This window comes from Cyprinus carpio, chromosome B12 (assembly GCF_018340385.1).
Source record: "Cyprinus carpio isolate SPL01 chromosome B12, ASM1834038v1, whole genome shotgun sequence".
Taxonomy (NCBI): domain Eukaryota; kingdom Metazoa; phylum Chordata; class Actinopteri; order Cypriniformes; family Cyprinidae; genus Cyprinus; species Cyprinus carpio.
The window spans coordinates 15,272,065-15,285,177 of record NC_056608.1 but is presented as its reverse complement, the minus strand read 5'-3'; the positions used below and the strand labels follow the sequence as shown (position 1 = coordinate 15,285,177).

The 13,113-nt window shown below is 36.8% G+C and overlaps 1 protein-coding gene across 1 annotated transcript; it reads right to left on the bottom strand.

Annotated features, from left to right (window-relative positions):
* Positions 1-5,210: 5,210 nt before the first annotated feature.
* sost (sclerostin) lies at positions 5,211-9,637 on the bottom strand. The gene is made up of 2 exons (XM_019122225.2): positions 9,316-9,637; positions 5,211-7,142 (listed from the first exon to the last, which is right to left on the bottom strand). The coding sequence occupies exons 1-2, from the start codon at positions 9,554-9,556 to the stop codon at positions 6,748-6,750; spliced, it is 636 nt and encodes a 211-aa protein (XP_018977770.1). The 5' UTR covers positions 9,557-9,637; the 3' UTR covers positions 5,211-6,747.
* Positions 9,638-13,113: the final 3,476 nt, after the last annotated feature.

Below are 13,113 nucleotides of genomic sequence, written 5' to 3'. Positions count from 1 at the left end.
TTATGTGTTATTCCCAGGTTTCTGCATTTCTTCTCAAGCTTTTTTTTTTTTTTTTTTGGAATGTTGAAGTAGTGGAGTGGCGTTTTTACAGAGACATAGTGAAACAACCATTAGAGCTGTCAGCCCCCGTGTTGAGTGGTGAGGTAATGCTACAGAGACATATGAAAATGAAACTGTTCTATCATGATCAAAACCCGCTGTGCTGCACATCTGGGTGATGAGAGGTGGGTGTGACCCACATGGATTTTCAATGGTTGGTACCATATTTTATATCCACCAGTATGACTGTCCTTTGTCATCAAATGGAAAGACATAATGCAGACAACCATACTTTTTTTCAAATCAAATACAAGTGTTTGGATGCAAGCAATAGGTTTTTGCTCTTTTTACTTTTGCTTAATATCCAACAAAAAAAAATTATTTCAAAACAAAAACACAAAAAAGTGTCAAAACAATTTTATTTAATTGAATTTCATTGTATTGCCAAACACACACATACGCACACATTTTTCGAAATAATTTATGTTTCACAAGAAGAAAAAGTCAGTCAGGTTTGGAACAACATGAAGGTGAGTCTTTTTATTTTTGGATGAACTGTACATTTAAAGCAGTGCTTCTCAACCATTTTTGATTCAATTGCCCTTCACTGTCCAAAACACTATTGAAAACATGGTTATGTATTCAATACTTTTTTATTGTTATTAACAGAAACTGGGAGTGCTGATGCATTAAATTAACTAACCATAATTTGTTAAAACTTCAGTAAAAACATTAGGTATATAGTAGATCTTGATTTTATCCTTTTTAAATTTTTAATTTTTAATTAAGTTTAGAGTTAGATTTTAATTTTAGCTTAAATCATTTAAAATACTTTCCCCTGAAAGTTTGGTTGAGGACCTCTACTTTAAATGCCATGTTCTTCTTATAATAGGCAGCTAAAGCTATTCATAATTCTGCTGAAAAACAAACAAGTGATGATTTCCACTGAGAGAATAGACAATGCTTCATCACAATTTCCCTTCTTAGACAAAAGATTAAAACTGACCCAATTTCATTTGATGTTTCTCTAAACATGCCATTCCAGAATATGTCATACAGAGGTCCAAAGACTGTATGAGACTTTCCATAAGCATTCGACCGTGCTTATGATAACTGACTAAGCTGTAGAATTATTACATGTAATCAGTTCAACTTTATGTGTATTGGTAGCCATCATGACATCATGTTGATGTCACACATGCGTATATTGGCCTTTACCTGGCCTTTCTCCTTCCCCTCTGATGCAAGAGTGCATATTACTTACACTCACACCATTTGGCATGTGTTTATTGGCAGAGCTGGGTTATGTTCAAGGTGTCTGTTTGACTTGGATGGATTGTAATCTTTTAAACAAACAAACTGCAAACCAGAGCCAAGACTCAACACCCAGCTGGCAAGGCCTGCGGTTAACACTGATACGAATGTTACCTCGCTTCCCACACAAACACAATGTGCAGTGCCTCAAATGTATGTGTTTCTACAAGAAACTTCCAGATTTTTGCCGTAATAGTGACAGTTGAAGCACAAAATGTCCACCAATGCATATTTGTTGAGTTAGTATTGTTAATGTTTATTGACTTTCTGGTTTCCTGTCCCGCCACGTATCTTTGGCCTACATCGGATGCTGCCACTTGGTTGGGACGGTCAAGGCTCATCGAATGCTGCTGACCCGTGATGCTACCATCCACCCCTGGACACATCCGTTCTTCCCCCCACCCGAATTTCCCACTGAGCCATCCTTCATGGATCATTGATAGGTGGCCCTTTACCACTCTTAGTCCCAGGGTTCGTTCTTTGAATCCAGTGAGCAGTGGACACTTAAAAGCTTTTCTGATGGGGGTGTGACGGAGGACATGCTGAGTGGCTCCAGTCTCTCCATTCTGCCCTGACCCTGGCCTTTCCCTCAGACACCCCCGCCACCACCAGATCCTGCTCTATGTCCTCTCTAACACTTCCCATGTTCCCAGGTCTGTGCCAAGTGCTGCTCTGCTTTGGATTTGTTAGAAGCTGTTAGTTCGTATGAACTGATAAGGGAGTGGCAGATGGAGAACAAACATCCGTATCCAAATGCATCCGTCATAGCCCACATGTGTTTGACTTTGGAAATTAAATTCTTCTTTGGAGAGCCTTGAATTGAGTTTTAGGCAGAGTGACTGGTGCGTTAAACACTTTGAATTAAAGTAATCCCCAGTAATGCGTCCAATAGCATGCACTGCATCCATGCCCTTTTATTTTGATATGCTTTATATTATGTTCTTGTTTCCTGTCCTTTGTGTCCTTTTGCCATTCGTTTTATTGTTTCCAGGTGTGTTTTGTTAATTTATCTAATTATTCCGATTCATGTCATGTTCTTGAGTATTTAACTTTTTTTTTCTTTGTTTGGGATTGTCCTGTCCAGATACACTAGTGAAAATGAACTAATTTTGTATTTTTATACACTGCAGTACCATTCAAAAGTTTATTTATTTACAAAGAATTACTTTTATTCAGCCGGGATGCATTAAATTGTTCAAAAGTAAAGACAGTGAAGGAATTTACAATGTTTCAAATAAATGCTGTTCTTTGGAACTTTCTTAATATTAAAGAATCTTGAAAAAAAAAATAGGCATATCTCGGTTTCCACAAATATATTAAGCAGCACAACTTTTTTTAAGATTGTTAATAAGAATTTTTTCTTAAGCACCAAATCAGCATATTAGAATGGTTTCTGAAGGTATTATGTGATACTGAAGACTGGAGTAATGGCTGCTGAAAATTTTTATTTGCCATCACAGGAAAAAAATACATTTTAAAATATATTAAAATAGAAAACCGTTATTTTAAACTGTAATAATATTTCACAATTTTACTGTTTTTAAAGTATTTTGATCAAATAAATGCAGCCTTGATGAGCATAAGAGACTTCTTTAAAAAACCTTGAAAAATCGTACCAACCCCAAACGTATAAGCAGCTGTAAATATAATCTTTCATATTTCATCTTTATAAAATTTTAAACCCCTCATTTACACTTCCTTTTTTTAATTCATGTTGATTTTCAGATCTTAGATTTTGAATCTCATGGTTTCATTGTGGCTTCAGACTTTTGGGACACACTGTATGTTGGGGAATTTTGTTTCTTGTTTCATGCATTTGGGCTCCTGACAAACTTCTGTTCCTTTTGTATAACATTACGCTCAGTAAATATACCCACCCTAGGAAAAACTTGTATAATGGCCCAACTATTGTCGTCAATATCCAAGTCTAGTAGGAAACTTAAGAATCAAACAATTGTGAGAATTTGACCTTTCCTTTTTTTTTTTTTTTTTTTTTTTGAGCCAAAACTTACAACATAATTCCAGCTAACAGAGCAATCATCACTGAAAGATATATTACTGAGGTATTTTGGTTTTTGGCAATGACAGAAACCATCTACTCTAACATAATATGTATATTAGCTGATCTGATGTTTTATTGGCTTATATTTGGAAGAAGTTACTGACTGATGTCACTAATCTATAGACTCATGCTTTGTCAGCATTAATTTATTTAGGTACTATGCAACCTCAAGAACTTCTTGAATTTTATTTGATAGTACACAGCAGCTCTGTTACATTTCATATGCAAAAGCAGTGTCTTTAATTTTGCATTCATGCAGCCTGACCAGAAGGAAGTGACATGCTGGAGCGGTTCAGTGAGATTTACTTAATCACCATCATGTGTTGGAAGTCCACAGTGTACCACTAAGAAAGGTCAGCCTGTGTGCTTCGAGACACTGGAAGGTAAAGACGTCATCTTTGGTTGAGCTATGACTTCAACAATGAATGTCTTTAATACATTATAGTCAAAGTCAAGTGGCTAACAGCATTAAATGACACTTTTAGTGCCTCCTCATTTTTCCTAACACTCCTTGTTCTAAATACCCGCACCCGCCCGGCCCTTGGATCAAATTCTCCTCAAATTGAAAACTCATTTAAAACTTTTTGAATTCTTTTTTTTTTTTTGTAGTCCCAAAGTCTGATTTTAAAAACGTTGACTTCAGTTAAAGTTTCTATATTTTTTTAATAGATTTTAAAAATAATTAAGTAATAAATTGCTTTTTTTAATGTAAGATATCAACTAATGTAATAAACAAAATAAATCAAATAAAAGGATAAAAGTAGCATTTAGGAATCCATTTTAAACAACTTTTATGACATTCAGAAGCGCGTACTTGTCTGATCTGTCCGAAAAGGTCTCTGGAGGAGTTGTGCAGAGTTGTGGCGTCTGAGATACTGTGGAGCAGTCACAAAAGTGTTAAACACACACTGAGGAGTGAGTCCCAGCTGACCTCTCTCACACACTCCTGCTTTCCCTGTGGCTGTGGAGGTCCGTGCCAGATCCCTGCCGAGCAACGACTGCAAACAGGGGCCGTAACTCAGGTCAGATGCTTTGTCAGCATCAATTTATTTGGGAACTACTCAAGTGACACGTTCAAGCACTTGTTTTTGAATTACTTGGAAATGCGTCTGCCTGCCAGCTACCTTTGAGTGAAAGCATGGCATGTCAAGTGGCCATGAATTTGGGACAATTATATTAGAACTGCAGTGAAATATGTTCTCAACAGATGTTTTATAGTAAAACAAGAACTGAAAATCATTTGGTTTAAGAATGTTTCATTTTTAGTCACAATATAAGAGTATGTAAACACTTCAAACATGCATAAAAAGGAAATTTGTTTGTTTTACAGCATAATGACTCCATGTAGTTTGTGTACTGAGCAGACTGGACCCAGTTAGACTAATATAGAGAATTTCATCATGAGGAAGCACTCAAGTGTGCAACAGACAAGATTAGAGGGACTAAAACAAGTCAGCCAATACACATTTCCTTGTCAATCTATGGCTCAGACTCTGCGAGCTTAAACAAACAAACAGATGAATGGAGGCCTGTGGGTTGAGTTCACTATACCGGATAAAAAGAGCTGTTTCTGTTGTGACTGTACTGTTCCTGTCTGACGAGGAGATTCTTTCCTTTTCTCGCCTTTTGTAAAGGTGTCTTAGACATTCCAAAGTGCTACAAAGCCTCTACTTCCTAATTGTGGAATATTGTTTACAGAGGGCTCATTGAGGGACGGATTTAGCGTGCGGGCACGGCCCAAGAGGAGAAAGGATCTGTCAAAGCAGTCTGACAAGAATGATAACAAACACACTTCTTTTCACATATATATGTTGTTTAACTTTATTCATGTACTCTTTTTCGTTATGAAATTCACTATAATTACATATAGTACAATAATGGGTATTATTTTCTACAAAGATTGCATAAATAATTTAAATGATGAAATTGAAAAAAATAAATACACAATTCATTTGTTGTAACAGTCTTTTGGTCAGACAGAGAGTGGGGATCCATTCTTTTGAAAGAGGATGCCACTCAATGAGACCGCACAGGTACAGTATGTACAAGTTGCTATTCATGGCAAGTCTGCTTACATTATAAAAATCCCTTCCAGTTGCTATTTCAAATACACAATTGAAAAATAAGCAAATATTATCAGCACTGATCTGGGAAAAAAAAAAAAAAGACAGGGAAGTCACGAGCAGAAAATGTTGAACAATTGGCATTCTCTTATCTCTTTATCCTGTGTAAAATCAACATCCAGACCACCATTTCAAAGTTTGGTTCACTTATTTGTCTCTACTTTTCCGGTCACGAGACAGGAAGGATGACATCTTTGCTGAAGACTTCAGTAATGGATGTAGGTAAACCTGCTAGCGATTGCAGATAGCTGAATATCTCCAAATGGTTTCCATTGAAGGAGGGTGCAGAAAGGTTCTTTGCCCGGGAGGAATTGCTGCAGATTCCTGCACACATGTGGGCCTCTTTTTCGGGTGTTCTAACAAACAGGAACTGACCATGTCTAGAGGAAATGGCTTTTTATGACTCAAATCCTAAACACAGGAATGGAACTATTTGGTAATTAGGACAAGTCACAGGAATATCGTTTGCGGTTCTTGACCTCCGGGGACTTGGACCGTGGAGGGCTGACACAACTTTTCGAACTCTCCGTAACTGCCAGTTCCGATCAGTTTCTTGTAGAAATGTGAAGTTGCAGAAACTCACATGGTGACTGGCTCGGCTCCCCAGCCTGTCAAGAGGACTCGTGGGCTGGTCAAACTGACCAAGGTTAAGAATTCTGGGCCTCAGCGATCTGTCAGCAGTGGCGTGTCTTTTGGGCCCGACACGGCTGGACGGTCAAATCATACACTGCTCCAAGTCCCAGAAGAGGAGGACAAATCTAGTACACAAACATTCACATGAGCGGCTGGTGGATTGGTTGAGCGCTCAGCGTGCTTGCCTGTAGTTAGCTTACCCTTTCAATGAACTTCAAACTCAAAATGAACTGCCTGGGCAAGAATATATGGAGTTATTCCTCCTTCCTCAAAAATATCATCATTCCCTGAACTAATCTCACATAACAGCATACGTCTTTTACTCAAGCGTCCATTAGTCCGCTGGCATTCTGTGATCAAACTGGGACTATTTCGGCTCAAGAGCACATACAAACATTGAGACATCTGAAATACATTGGAAACTTGTTGGCACGCCAACAAGTTTGTTAAAAGCTAATGCGTTTATTCATTCCCTTGTAGTTGAGGATTGCAGTTTCTGAAATATGTGTGCATATGTATATAGGTGTATCTGTATGTGTGCAAGAGAGAGTTTCTGTATCAGTTCATGTTTTCCCCTCAGTACGAATTGCTGTTGACAGACGGCACTTTGCTACGGTGCTTCTTATTGCGTCGTGGCTTCTTGGATGACAACTCCTTGCCATCCGATTGGTTGTGGTGGCGAGTGTAGCGTTTGCACTTGCAAGACGTGACTACTCGGATTTTGTATGTCCGGTTTGGTCCGTTAGGACACTGGAGCTGTATCCGCTGGGTGCGGGAGTGAGCGGGAATGCAGCGGTAATCGGATGAGCTGCTTCTCCACCATTTTCCCCTTAGAATTGAGTTTGGCATCAAGTGAGCTGGAAGGCATTGACCAGAACACACCAGTTCTTTTACAGGTTTGACGCTGCGGCAAGATCCATCGGTAATGTAGCGGGTAGAACGCAGCTCCCGGCAGCTTAGTTCAGAGGCTCCTGGGAAAGAGAGGAGAACCCAAACAAATTAGTTAAATGTTTAGGGATGCATCTTAAATAAAATACAGCTACCAGAAGAACTGGTATTTATTATAGCCTGTATAACATCATGGGTTTTCGATTATTCACAGCTACAATACACAAACCTGATTTTTTTGTTTTGTTATATACACAGGCATTAAGTAAATTTCCTAAAGTTGACTTTGTTGTGTGTTTTGTCGAGTTTCCCAGAAAAAGTTGTTGTGTGTCCAGCCAGCAAGGAAATGCATGATAAAAAATTTTAATATCTATAAAACATGTTTTTTTATTAATCTGGTTTGGATTTTGCTAGCAAAGTAATAGATATGCTGTTTTGGAATTGATGAGAATCCCAATCAATTAGAAACCCACAGACACTTAACATCATACCAGATTGTTCTGTACAGAAAGGACTGATTGCATGTGAACTGCAATCAGAACTTTTGCGGTAAGATTGAATTTAACGTAAGCTCGCTTAAACTCCTCATTAATGTTTTCAGAAATTTTTCACTTTTGATGCGTCAGTCAAAGAGATGAAAGTGAGATTGGAAAGATCTGTTTCCTTTTTCAGCTCCCCTCATGTAGAAGAACAAAGGATTTATGTGTGTGATGAGTTCTGGTTCTGCCTCCCCTGATTCTCAGAAAACCTGATCTGATGTTTTATGAGGAGCGGGACGAGAGCCAGAGGAAGATGAACATATCTCAACATGACCCCACACTGACCACCAGAGAAACTACACCACACGTCACCCCTTCAAGAGCAGAGTGTGATATCTTTCTCCACCCCCTAACGAGCGAGTATAACGTACGTGCTTGGCTTGATAACTGTTTCCTTATGCTGAAACTCAACATCATTTTAGGGGTGGCCACTGACATAATCAGATATTTGAAATCATCTTGTTGACTTTGCGAATTGCTCAATCCTTAATTATTTTTATTATTTATTGTCATTGTCATAATTTCATTACTCTTTTCATGGAGCTTCGCTTGTTATTATTTTTGGAAGTAATCTGTGTATTTATTTAGCAATAAATTTAGACATTCCAATTTCTCAAACACACTCGCTTCTTTCCAAAGTCTTGATATGTGTTCTGGAAACAAGCTCTTTTAGAGATTTTTTTTCTTAATTCTGACATTAACATACACAAACACACACACAGTGTATATTGTTAGACCTAGGTTTGAATTCACAGTAGTTTTACTTTCCACAGGTGGGAGTCATTCTCTATCAAGGCAATACCCTGGAGAAATGACCCCTTAGAATAACTTCTCACATTTTCAACTACCCTGAAACCATACTGTTGCAATTAGATGGTTATGGAAAGGCAGACCTTGTCTAATTAGGTAAAATTGGGGATATAGGAACAAAAAAAGGGTTATACAAGTTAGTGCATCACTTGTGCTGGTGAAAAGGTGGAACGGCAAGCATCGTTTCTGAACTACTATGAAGCTTTTATTTAAAAGCGGCCACATCTATGTAGAGCCAAGACAGAAATATCCAGTTTCGTAGACTTAAATGATTATTTAATGTGTAGCCTACATAAGGTTTATACCTTAAACTATAAAATACAGGGTGAATTCTCAAAGTCAGTGGTCGTTATAAACAAATTATTAGAGCAAATTTCCTTATAGAAAGTTGCTAATGTCCATTTTAGATAACAGATCTATCTAGCGGAAAATGTCTAATTATATGTGACACAAATTCCTTATCATAGCTCTTGATTTTTACACACATTTAAAACACACAGTACACAGTAATTTTGTTAGCAATCATGCAAAAATTTACTAAAATACACATATTCCTTGAGAGTACTAAAATGTATTTTACTTTACATAAAATATAAAATCACTAATATAACTTTTACTTAAGTCTTTGCTTAAAATAGCTGAAATAAAAATCCAAATAACTAAGTAAACCAATGCAAGAGCCTACCTGGAGGGTTATTAATTAAATAAATTAAAAAATATATATATTTGTAGATTTATTTAATTTGTTGATGTTGAATGATACGGCCCAGTTTTAAGGGAAAATGCCCACAAAAAATCTTACATGAAAGAAAAAAAATGTTCTATTCCATGTTCTATTATATTTTATGTGTCGGTGATTTGATAGAGCTCAGTGCTACTAATTAAATATCTTTTTCCTTTTACTTACCATAAGTACGTGAGTTGGCTGATGACCTCCTTCCTCCGTTCTTAGCTCGGTTCATTGTGTTGTTATTAGAAATTTGTATCTGCTCCTCAGGTCTATTCGTGTCCTCTGTGTATTCTGGTATAATTTCTGTAGCATCATTTTTTAAAGCTCTCCATCCGTGCGCAGCTGTGAAACATCCCTGTAGCAGCAGCAGCAGCAACAGCCGCGCGCCGCACTGCACGAGCGCTAGAGACACCTGCATACTCAAATAGAGAACGAGACGTTCCGTGGACAAACTCCGACCGGTTTTCTTCTCTTCGTGAGAGGCTTGCCTTTTTAAAGTACCACAGGTTTCGCAAAAAAAAAAAAAAAAAAAAAAAAAAAAAAAAACGATAATTTCGCGCTTACACGAAGTGGGAGGGATTTAGGCAGAGACGCTCATTCAGAAACTGATAGGGAGGAAGGTGCACGCGCAGAAATGTAAGGTCAACTTGGAGAGAGAAAAGTCATCTATTTTTTACCAGAAATGAGACAGCATGTCTTTACTGCTGTGTTTCATACTACGTCGTTTTCTATTGTCTTTACAGCCAGTCGGAAGTTTGGACACACCTTATCATTCTTTAAAATCAGTTTTTTATTTTTTTTAAATCAATTAATTTTAATTTTATTTTATGTTTTTATAAACAGTGTGCAAATTATACAATGACTTGATGATATGAATTTAAAAGAACGTTTTATTTTTAAGGAATAATCTGCTAAAGTAGTCTATCATTTAGCAGACGCAATCTTAACGTAACTTGTTTTTGTTTTAAATTTACGTGCATGTTACTAACTTGTAATAAGGTTAATCACTACTGAAACGTTTGAAAATATTATACATGCATCTATTAACTTTTACTAACAGCAAATCTTTTGTTTTGGCTTCATTTTTGACTCTGTTTTTGTGCACGTATATTAGGGACACATTAGCAGTCTGACAGTATAAATTAAAGATGAATATGAATAAGCAGTGTGACATGCACAAGATGCAGATGCTATATGGCACGTAACTGTCTCACATCAGCGTTAAATGCATGGCTTTGTACAAACACTGCCCTCTTGAGGGAGCCAAACAAACATCTTAAAAGGTATGTTTCTTATTTCTGGCATATTGTAAACATTCTGCTTCCTGTCAGTTAAGCTAAGCAAAGGATAGAAAATATCTCAGTATGCATGACACTGGTTGAGCAACAACTTCTAACGCTACTCTGATACATTGTGTACGCCAATCGTTCAAGCTTAGAAACCACTTTGGCTGAGAGAAAAATCGGATCTATTGTGACTCTTCTTTTCGTCCTGTCATCATGAAGATCAAAATGTCCACCACAGGCCTAGTCTGATTGTAGCCTATGTTCTTTCCCTGTCATTCACTGGCTGTTTTTATATCTCTTTGGGTTTGTGCACAGAAAACACAGTCTCCAGGCATGCTTTATCAAGATAGCAGCTTGAGCATAAATAACACTTCGATGTGTTCCAGATTTACAAAGGCTGCCAGCAAAATATATTTTTATAAAGAAAAAAAAAAGGTACACAACGTCAAAGCCACATAAACAAAGCATTTAGCTCATTTGGACTGACAGGGCTGAACTCAGTGCATATGAAATACAAACATACTGACTTGCAGCTGAGCATTAAAAGTTTTCAGATAAGATGGAACTGGGTCAAAGTTGAGCAGAAAAAAAAAAGAAAAAAAACCTGTTCTTGGCCCTGCTAAAAAAAAAAATTGTGCCCCCTGATTCATGGTTATATCTTTAATAATTTATATTTAATTTCTTTAATAATATATTATAGTTATACTAATACAGTATATTGTATCTCATGGTTATATATATATATATATATATATATATATATATATATATATATATATATATATATATATACATATATATATATATATATATATACTGTATAACAACATCTATTGCTATTGCTTCTGTCTACACATTCTTAAGTGTGCAAATACTATATTGGTGCCACATTTACATTTATTTAAAATTCCTTACATGTGTAATAATAAAGTGGGAAAATGATCTTGTATCTACGATAATCAAGGTCATTTTTCACACAGAACTAGAGTCAGCAAACAGATTAGGGGATACACTGAGGGATGTAGTCATAATAACATTTCACAAAGCCTGCCAAAAGGACACATCGATGTAATAAGTGGTAAATGAAGCCATTTTGCACCAAAACATCAGCGATTTCTTCATTCAAATGTAGATTACACTATTTTAAGCTGTCCTTGGGACTGATGTCTCATTTAGAAATACAGTCCTTACAAATATTATTATAAATGAAGCATCTGTGCAATGTTTCAGAAGAAAAAAAAAATGATGGATCATCTTTTATCCATGATATATAAAGTACAGCTCCCCTGCAGCTCATGAACATATAATCTTACAGTAATACTTCACTTCTCAATCAGCCAAGTCATTTGCATTTGTCATTATTTGTAAATTTTTCATGCTGAAAAAACAAGTCTGAACATTTAACAGAAATAGAAGCACATTAGATGTTTAAATAAACCATGACTAGCTGAATCATACTGAAAGCACTTCCAAGTCTAAATCATGTTTTTTAAGAGTTCATTTGAGTTTAAGAGCAGTAGAAACCTCAGCTGTGGTTTCACAGTGCGTCTCGGCAAACCTTGCTGACCACTGGGTCCGTGTGTTAACCGCTCTGTAACCACTCGATGTAGAGTGCTGCCATAAGTGCATTTGTAAACACTGATCACCGAGCATAATATTTAGTCCATTTATGCACTGATGATTCCTATGACATAAGCACACAGGCTGGCAATGTAGTTGTAGCTAGCACGGTGAAAATTTTTTAAAAAAAAAAAAACTCATTCTGATGGGGTTATGAACAAATGGGATTTGTGGGAGAAAGATTACAACTTCAGTAGTTATGAGAGAATGCCATGCGTCATTGTTCTCTAATGCACTTTGTTACAATCCAGATTGCTAGTTTTCCATAATAATTTATTTATTTAATCAAATCTGGTCCAGGAATGCTGGAAGTGAGATTTTGCAGAACAACAACACCTCTTGAAATTCTAGACATTAACATCGACATTCTTTTGGTGAGTATTAATACCTGTCAGTTTACTTGTAATGGAAATAGAGAGTGTAAAAAGTCAATGTAAAAAGTGCAATTTAGCATGTTGTAATTTTCAACAGAAAACCGTCAAAGAGCCGAAAACGGTTTTTAATAGTACATGAATCACTCATTCACTGGGTGTTAATTTTCAGAGTGAAAGTGTCTCTGAGTGTATGTGGAAACACTCAGTGATGATGTGCTTTTCCGTCATCGTTTCCCAGATTGCTCAAGAAAGGTGCGTTAATTACCCATGAACATATAAAAAGTCTCAGCTGCTGAGCATGCAGGAATTTATTTGGTTTCTAAGAGAGGGAGGGAAAAAAGGAAGTTATTTCAAAAAGCTCCACAAGTTTGCTTTTTTATGGGATCAGTAAAACCAAAAAAAATTTGAATGTAAATATACAGACGAAGAAGGAATAAATATAAACAAAACTAATTGTAAGCAGGACTAATAAACAGGGTCATGCCACTGGTTGTCATGTGAAGGTATAGCTGATGATGGAGTAGCAAGAAAGATATTCCCACTGGCCACCCACACTGAAGAAACTGTGCTGAGAAAATAAACCTGCTTTGGGAAGGGACAGGTTTCAGACACCTCACAGTGTGGACTTTCCTTCCGTCTGTTTTTGTCGATGCTGTTGATTTGTCATGGACTGCCAAAGACAACAGATGTGTACG

Coding starts and splice junctions, on each gene's coding strand:
- sost (XM_019122225.2), bottom strand. CDS start 9,556: ATGCAGGTGTCTCTAGCGCTCGTGCAGTGCGGCGCGCGGCTGTTGCTG. Junction 7,143..9,315: donor AGCCAACTCACGTACTTATG/GTAAGTAAAAGG, acceptor TCTCTTTCCCAG/GAGCCTCTGAACTAAGCTGC.